The 9,046-nt window shown below is 28.1% G+C and overlaps 1 protein-coding gene across 1 annotated transcript; it reads left to right on the top strand.

Annotated features, from left to right (window-relative positions):
- The first annotated feature begins 38 nt into the window (after positions 1 to 38).
- Positions 39 to 8,620, top strand: LOC107456850 (ribosomal RNA processing protein 36 homolog). Its single transcript, XM_021147430.4, has 5 exons — positions 39 to 350; positions 3,087 to 3,191; positions 4,265 to 4,342; positions 5,357 to 5,474; positions 8,473 to 8,620. The coding sequence occupies exons 1-5, from the start codon at positions 255 to 257 to the stop codon at positions 8,601 to 8,603; spliced, it is 528 nt and encodes a 175-aa protein (XP_021003089.2). The 5' UTR covers positions 39 to 254; the 3' UTR covers positions 8,604 to 8,620.
- The last annotated feature ends 426 nt before the right edge of the window (positions 8,621 to 9,046 follow it).

Below are 9,046 nucleotides of genomic sequence, written 5' to 3' on the forward strand. Positions count from 1 at the left end.
AGAGTTGGAAATGTCATTCGTCCTCGAAAAAAATCACCAATCAGGTTCTCGTTTGCATCGCCGTAATGCGGTTCTGCGATTTCTTAGCGAGAAGGAACTTTTGCTTGCTCTGCCTATCTGTAGTCAAGTAACCGTAACTGATACAAAAAATTTGTAAACATAAACATGAAGAACTTCAGGAAATTCAGTGAAAACAGTGTATAATCTTTTGGGACTTATATTCTTAAATTAAAGCATCAAATTCACAAGTTAAAATGTCTTTTTCACGAGCCAACAAAAATCGACCAAGGGAAATGTCATCAAAAACTCCCGTTCCAGTATTCAGAGATGTTTTTGCTATCAAGAAAGCGGTAGGCTTTAATAATTGTACTATAACTGAACCAGAATAACTTGTGAAAAGCCTTTATTTTATTTGATGAAAATTATGTCATAACTGATCAGTCGTAACTTGTAAAACATTTGTAACTTTGTAAGAAACTTGTAAGGTATGTCAGCAAATATATTTCGTTTCAGCAAGTTATTGGTTCATAGGATTTTATAAACTCATTCGTTTATATAGTTATTGTTCATGAATTTAATTTGCTTATCCGGATCTTACTCAATATAATTTAGTAAATATGCCTGTGTGTTTTTGTTCATAGTATTTAAGTGTTCTAGCTTTTACATATTATATGACATGCTAAATATAATAAATCTGAATATAAATTTTGATTTTTATGATTTATTAAACCTGCTATTCTATGACCTAGTCAGTGGAAATAAAAAATTTATTTACTGTAATGGGAAGATTTCAACCACAAATCATTATCTACGCCAAAATTATCGTTAAATTTTAGTAATTTTTGGAATAATTCATTAACTTAAAGGTCATAACTCATAGCAAACTTCTATATAATTTTAAAATTTTTTAACAAGTTTAAAATCTTTATGGTGCCTTAGAGATTGTTGTTGTCATTAATATAGTGTGGCTTTCAGGAGAACTCCTTCTCGCGTTGTGGCGGGTGCTATGATTACGAGAAAAAGACACTTCGAACAGGGGTGTGGGATAAATTGTTTTGTCTTAACCTCGGCATAGGTTCGCGTGAGTAAACCCATCTTTCACCCAAACTTTCGTTCCTCCATTTCATCCCCATTAGAGATATGCTCTTGCTTGTCACCATAGTAGCAGACAGCTTCAGACTTTTGGTCTGGAGGAGTTCTTCTCAAAGCTACACTATAGGTGCCAATAAGAAAATATCCTCTATTTAATCTTAAATTAAAATTTTCTAGAAGTTTCTGGATAAGGGACAACTAGTCAAATTTTCATTTTGTGACGTAGCTAAGTAAGCTGTTAACTGAGCGTTAAGCCAATCTATATAAATATTTCTCTTACACGGCACCAAAAAAAGCCTCATTACAACTCCCCGAATGGCAACGTCAGAAAATCGACCAATGATTGCTGCTAAAATTGTCACATGGCAAATGTCACATGAGGTGGCTCAACATATAGCGCTTTTAAAAACGGAAACAATATTCAGAGTGAGCATTATCAGGTTGTTCAATTCAGATTAATGCCCTAAAAACGTGATAATATTTAATTTAAACTGGCTCAACATATAGCGCTTTTAGAAACGGAAACAATAACCAGAGTGAGCATTATCAGGTTGTTCAATTCAGATTCATGCCCTAAAAACATGATAATATTTAATTTAAACTCAATTGGGAATTAATTAGGCTGGCCTTCTCCATGACTATAAATAAGTCACAAAATCAGATTTTTGAGAAAACCAGTTTAGTATTGACTAAACAAGTTTTTAGTCATGGACAACTTTATGTTGGCCTGTCAAGAGTTAAGTCATTTGACAGCCTTTCAGTAATTGCTCCAAGATGCCAAATCTATAATTGTGTTTTCAAAGAAATTCTAAATGCTTAGTGTTAATTTCTTAGAGCTTTGCGGAAAAAAATGTTTTTTGGAAAAAATTTAATTGAAACTTCTATTGGCAGTAGGCAAGGGGAACTGCCAAAATCAAAACTCCCCTATTAGAAATGCAGCATGGCGACCTCCACGTGGAATTTCTCGGGTAATCTAACAGCCATCCTTATTTTGTTCTAAAATGTTATGTACTTTATCACAAATGTTAATTAATATAGAAATTGATTTCAATAATGCTGATCACCAAAAAATATTTCATTTGGCGATAAAACAAATTTTTGTGTTCTTGAAAATGAAAGACTTTTTGAGGGCTATTATCTCACAAGGAAAAGTTAGGGTTTAAAGTTTATATTTTTAAATAATAAATTTTTTTTCTAAAACTTTCAGAATTTCTAGTATTAACTAATTTATTATACACATTTAGTTGAATTTAGGTAAATAACTGCAATATTTGATAATTTATTTTGCTAATATGTTTCTCATTTAGCTAATGTTTTGATTTTTTCACCATGTGCAATCTAAATAGCTAATATACTTTTTTAAAAGCCAATAAGAACATTGGTAGTATTCTTTTACATAAGTACAATACTATGTCTTTGATGATAAAATACTATGTCTTTGATGATAATATATTATGTCTTTGTGCTAGAACATTGTGTTCATTGGCGAGCGAGCGCAGCGAGCCATGGTTCATGGCGTGAACCACATAGGATTGCGTAGCAATTCTCGGGGGTTAGCGAGCAGGGGGCGGAGCCTCCTAGTACATAAATATTTCTGTGCTCTGAATATGAATAATTGGCTCTGAAGCTTACGAAGGAGTTTTTTCTTCCTGATAAATACTCAAAGCAAAGCACATTAAGTAATGTAACCGGTTGAGCCTTTTCCCTTGCTTTGTAGGTCGTCTTACTTATGAGGCGGACAAACATTAAACCAAAGTAATTAAAGAGCTTCGGTACTGTTTGCGCTGTGCATTATCTAGGTTTCTAAAGTAAATATAGAAAGTTAAAAATTATTATACTTCAATACCTTCTGTCAAATCTTTCGTATCTAATATTATCTTTGTTGCTTCAAAAAATTATCTGTAATTATAAATGTAAATTTGCTTTTGGTTCATTTTCCTATTTCTGTAAATTGTTTATAAGTTTGAAGTAATTGTTTACTGTTTCTGTCATAGCATTCTCGTGATCCCAGATTTGATGATTTATCTGGAACATTTGATGAAGAACTGTTTGAAGAGAATTATTCTTTTGTAGATGACATTAAACGTAAGGAAAGAGAAGTGAGTTTAACATTTTTTAATACGGGAGCTATGTTTAATCTAGTTTTATCTCCTAATCCTAATTGTTTTTTCATCCAGTGTTAGTAGTTACTTACATTTTAATATGAAAGGGAAGTAAGGTTGACATTAAGTTTTAAATAAAGGCATTCTAAAGTTTAGATAATTGCAAAAATTAGAACCTTTAACATTGGTAATATTTAGTATCATTTAATGTTAGTAAGTCATAATAATATTTGACATTAATTTAGGTATGCAAAAAAAAGGTAGTAAGTCTGCATTTTTTAATAAAGTTACTTTGTTATATCCGGGATGCGATTTTATTGACTAGGCAGTAGCGAATTGCTAGTTTATAAAATTATATATTTGTTGCAGGAAAAAGCAGTAATAATTAATGCTAGTAACCTCTTTTAGTCTGATGTTTTTATTGTGTTTATATCCCTTTTGACATGGTTTTTGAAATTCAGAAATTGTTATGACATTCAAATCTTAAATTAAAGTTATTATAAATATATAAAGTTATAGTAAATTAAAGTATTCAGAATAATATGCTCATATACCTACATCTTTTTTAGATTGTTTTGTATGTAGTCATTTATCCTTAAGTCTAATATCCTTCAGTCATTTATCCTAAATTTTGTTTAAATCTAATGTTTACTTCTAAACTGAAGCGTAGGTTTATTCAATTTTAGAAGGTGCCCGATTATGCAGGAGAGAATTTTTCTAATCTGAGTTGTAAAGCTTTTGAGTAGTTGAAAATGTGTCAAAACACAAAATAATTTGCTTTTAATGTCCTATAATTTAGGATAAATTATACATATGTTAAGCACAGATTTTTTATTATCATCAATAATGTTGATAATTACTATTATAAATTAGATACATATTGTTCTTGATCAATACATATTACTTTGATAATCATTGTTCTTGATTTATAAAACATATTACATTCTATAATTTACCATTTTGTGTAGTAACTATTCTATTTAACAGTTTCAGTTACTTCTTACATTGTGTTTTTTAGTTTTTCTAACTAGTACTTTCTAAATTAATGAAATAATTTCATTTTATATTAGAAACTTGAAAAGGAGTTAGAAAATGTTGGAGATGACCATAAAAGAAAACAAGAAATTTTGTATCTCTTGCTGAGAATGGTAAATTACTTTTTATTCATTATTTATTTTTAATGAAGTTTTATATTATTTAGAAAAATAATATACTAGTATAATTTTACACTTTATCTGTTTGAAGTTTTTTTAAAAGATAACTTTAAGGTTTGACATTAAAAGAGCAAGCCAGGGAATCTTGACTTCAGGTATCAGTATCATACACTAATTGACATTTGGCCATTCCGGTAGGAATCGTATACCTGGTATTTTCATTATTAAAATAAATTCCATGCATAACATAAATTAGCTACTCCGAACATTTGGGGTATTAGTATACGAGAAGCATTTTCTTTAAATGCTTATCATTTCAAGGTTCATTTCATATTTTTTTAATGCATTTTGCACTATAATGCTTCATATATTTCAAAAGTTTGCCCTAAATACTGTATAAAATAATAATATAGAATTGCTGAAGAGAGGAAAATTGCATAAAATTATGCATAAATCAATTGCACTATTAAGCTACACGATAAATAAAAAAAAAATTATATAATGTGTATAAAATGATACAATTAAAATTGAATGACTTTTTTTAACAAAATTTAATGTTTTTCATAAAGAAATTTCCTCTCGATTCTATAAATTAAGGAATTAGCAAACATATATGTATACAAAATTTTTCATTTTTTTTCCATAATGAAACTTTATTCTTCATAAAGCATAGTTAATAATTTTTTTCTTTGGGCATTTTTTTCTTTTGCTACAAAAAGCTATTTTTAGTACTTTTTTTCCCCCTTCATAAAGCATTTTCTATTTTTTCCCCTTAAAGCATTGTTCCAATTCTATTATTCCCTTCACTGAAACATGTTTCTGTTCTATTTATATTATTATTATTTGAATTTTGTGAAAGAAAAAAAAGTTGGGATTATATAAGCAATAAAAAATTTTTGGAATTTATATTTTTCTTTTGTAAAATATTGTTTCTCTATCATTATTTTGTGCTAAATAATTTTATTAACGCTTAAAAATTTTAACTGTAATACCTTTTATGTATTTCAGAAAAATCAAGACATAGCAAAGAAAAAACAAAAAATGAAAAGAATTGAAGATCAACAACTGAGAGAAGAAATAATGGAAGCAGCAAAATCTGGCAAAAAGCCATACATGCCTAAAAAATGTGTGTATTTTTTTTAAACGTTAATTAATACTCTTAACTGCTTATTATTGGTTTATAAAGTTTTCCTTGTTCTTTTTTAAATTGTAATACAGTCATATTTCTTTAATGCACTGAATTTTTCAATAACTCATCTTCTTTTACTTTTTATTTTTCAAATTTTTAGTTTTTGCTATCAATAAGTCTTATAATTTTTTTATGTTTAAGTTAAAATTGTAACTAAAAATATTAAACATCACATGTTTTATCGAAAAAAGTTGAAGTAAATGATAAAATCAATTTAAAATAAACTGAAAAAGTGAGAGTAATTTAGATGTTAATGCAACCTTTCAATCAGAGCATTATATGCTTAAACATAATTAGAAATAAATATCATATATCTGGCCATATTCAGAAGCAACCCTTTTATTATGACTCTGAACAAATATAACTGGATTTGTTCACAAGTAACCCCCTTTTTTTTACAAATGTGGCTATTTTCATTTTATGTTAACAACACTATTATTTTAAGCCCTTCAAAAAATAATTAGTCTTGTTGACAAGCAATAAATCTGGAATGAATGTTAACAATTATAACTGTGGATTTGTATACAAATAACCTTTTTTTTTAAAAAAAATTAATGTTAATATTTTAATTTTACATTAACATCACTATTATTTTGAACTCTGTAAAAAATAATTAGATTTATTCACAAGCAACTCTTTTATTATGAATGTAAACAAATATCTTTTTAAATTTAATTTTAGCAAAAAACAATAGTTTTAATTAATATTACTATGTAAATGTAATGTAAGGGGCAGCTGGAATAATTTTTTTGTTGTTAACATTTTAATGACAGCTTCCAGATTTAAAAACATCCTGTGGTCAAAAGTAAGTATAGAGCATTAGTTTATTCTGCTATCATTTAAGTGCCATATTTAATAATAAGGCATTTTTCAATTTTTAAAAAAGAAGTTTTGTCAACAATAGCCTGATATTTCCCTACATTTTAAAAGTGATTTTCTCAAATTTTTTAAAATACCATGTAGCATGCTATTTTACCAAATTCTTCATTTAATAAGGAAACTATTTCTTATTATGTCAATAAATTATTAACATGTTTATGTGAAGTATTATTTAAGTTGTAAAAAAATAACATTGACTGTTGTTATTGAATGTACTATAAGTCACACACTTTAATGAATTACATGCACTATGCAGACAAGGTGTACTTGATGTGTGACCATTACTTGATCTTGACCAGTGGTTAAAAAAAACTATTAAAGAAGAATTGAACAAGACAAACATGTGTGGTTTGCTGTGTTTTTAGGAAACAAGATATTTATTCTCATTAAGTCCAAAAAAGGCAAAATTCGCTAACAGATGGCATTGCTGACTTGAACATCTATAATGTGTCTGTTAATTTTGTTCTCTGACTATTCCCTACTGTTTCTAACAGTTGTTATTATAAAAATGTTGTTTAATTTGTCTTTACAGCTGTGCCCTCTGTTGACAATCATTGCAATTTATCTTAAAATTTAGTGAGAATAGTTTCCTAAACAGCATACAGTGAATCAAGCATTTCTATCTTCTTTTTCTCTTTAATTGATTTTTAAATTGTAGGTCATTTTTAGAACACCTGGTAGATTTAATATGTTCTTCAGGGGAAATTGAATACCTTATTTAAATATGTGGTACTCTATGTTACTCACTTGTACCATTTATACTATAACTTTGTTTCTTTTGACATAAAGTTTTAATTAGTGGAGTTACCCCACTATTAAAATAAGGCATTCAACTGTGATTTCATTTTTACCAATAGTTAAGTTTGTAGTCGAAACAAAATAATTATATTAGTCACCACAGAGTGACAAGAGGTACACTGTTGTCTAAATTCTACTTTAATATAGTTATTTTGTTGGATTCACTTATTCAACGAAGGTTTTGTTTGTTATTTTAAGTATCATTGTAAAAACATAGAAGAATATCGATGCATAATTTATGCTTTTTTCTTATGATATAATACAGGGGTCGCATTTCCCCTAAAATTCATAAAATTCCTAAAACTATGAGCAAACCCTAAAATTCCTAAAAATCTGATAAAATTTTGTTGGTGTTCCTAAAAAATTAGAGTTATAGGCTAAATATAAATAAAAAAGCAATAATCTGAAATATAAGAATTAAACTACATTAATTAAAACTGTTTTAATTTTGCCACATGAGAATTCTGATCTTGAGAGAGGTTTTTTGATAAATAAAGCAATGCTTAATGTGAGTCACCATGAGAATACTATTATGTCTCTTAGACTAATCAAAGATACCATTCAAAATTATGGAGGAGTGTTGAAGATCACCACAACACTATTGAGGGCAGTAAAAGAATCTCACAAATCATATCAAGAATATATTAGAAAAATGATAATGATTAATTTGTTTTTCTCTAACTTCTAATATAAATTTCTGATTTGAAATCTAATAATATCACACAATAGTTTTTCTTAATAAAGTAAGGTAAAGGGTAATAATAAAGTTTTGATTAAGAAGGTAAAAATTAAATAAAAATCCAAGTTGGTGTTAATTTATTTTTTCTCTTGATTTATTCTCACTTTTACCTGTTCCTGAATTATGCACTTAATTTCTGATAGGTAATATGTAAAGTTGAAATTTCATTTTTACACTTTAGAGATTTCATTCTTGACTTAATAAATTTCAGAGCTTTATTTTATGGCTTGCAATTATTTATGATATGTGTGGATGAATTGTAATAATCTTCTGTTATGTAATAAACTACCGTGTGATCATTTTTTATCCTAGTGAAATCATATATTACTCCTAAAATTTACCTAAAATTTTTTGAAAAAAGCTCCTAAAATTACCCTAAAATTTTTAAAAACTTTGCTGCTACCCCTGTATAATATTAAAATTGTATCATATTGAACGTTCGTTAAAATTAAAGCTTCTCTCAGTTATTTTGAAAATTTTTATATTCTAAAAATTGTTTTCTTTCATCCTCATTTTCAGCTGAATTAAAGCAGAAAAAATTAGTTGAATCATTCCAAAAATTGAAGAAGACTGGAAAACTGGACAAATATTTGGAACGCAAGAGGAAGAAAATTGTTTCTAAAGATAGAAAGAGATTTTGTGCAAAATAAAATTGTTTATACTGTAACTTTTTGCCATTATTTCATTTTTGCAAATGACGAAAAACAATTACATTTTAACGCTTTTATGTGGATATAAACCTTACAAATTTGACGCACTTACTTGCGTATTAGGTCTTATCAATTGCAATCATATAGGCTCTGTGAGGGCTTTAAATACTATATGGTAATAAATAATGCAATGAGGAGAAGATTCAAAATTTATTTGAAAAGAAATTGCCATTTTTTACCCTTTGTGTTAAATTGATAGCCGTGACGGCTCTGTGGTAAAGGCAAGGAACAATCATTGTGGAGGACTGTGGTTCGATTCCTGGCTGCATCTTGTAGCCCTCTGTGGTTAATAGCTTGTCTGGGTACATAATGCCTACCATATTGCTACCATCATGCTGTTGGTCATGAAATTGAGAAGCCTTTACCTCCTTGACCTATAAAGG

This window comes from Parasteatoda tepidariorum, chromosome 4, assembly GCF_982258835.1.
Source record: "Parasteatoda tepidariorum strain Cologne lab strain chromosome 4, Ptep-v5.0, whole genome shotgun sequence".
In the NCBI taxonomy this organism is placed as follows: Eukaryota; Metazoa; Arthropoda; class Arachnida; order Araneae; family Theridiidae; genus Parasteatoda; species Parasteatoda tepidariorum.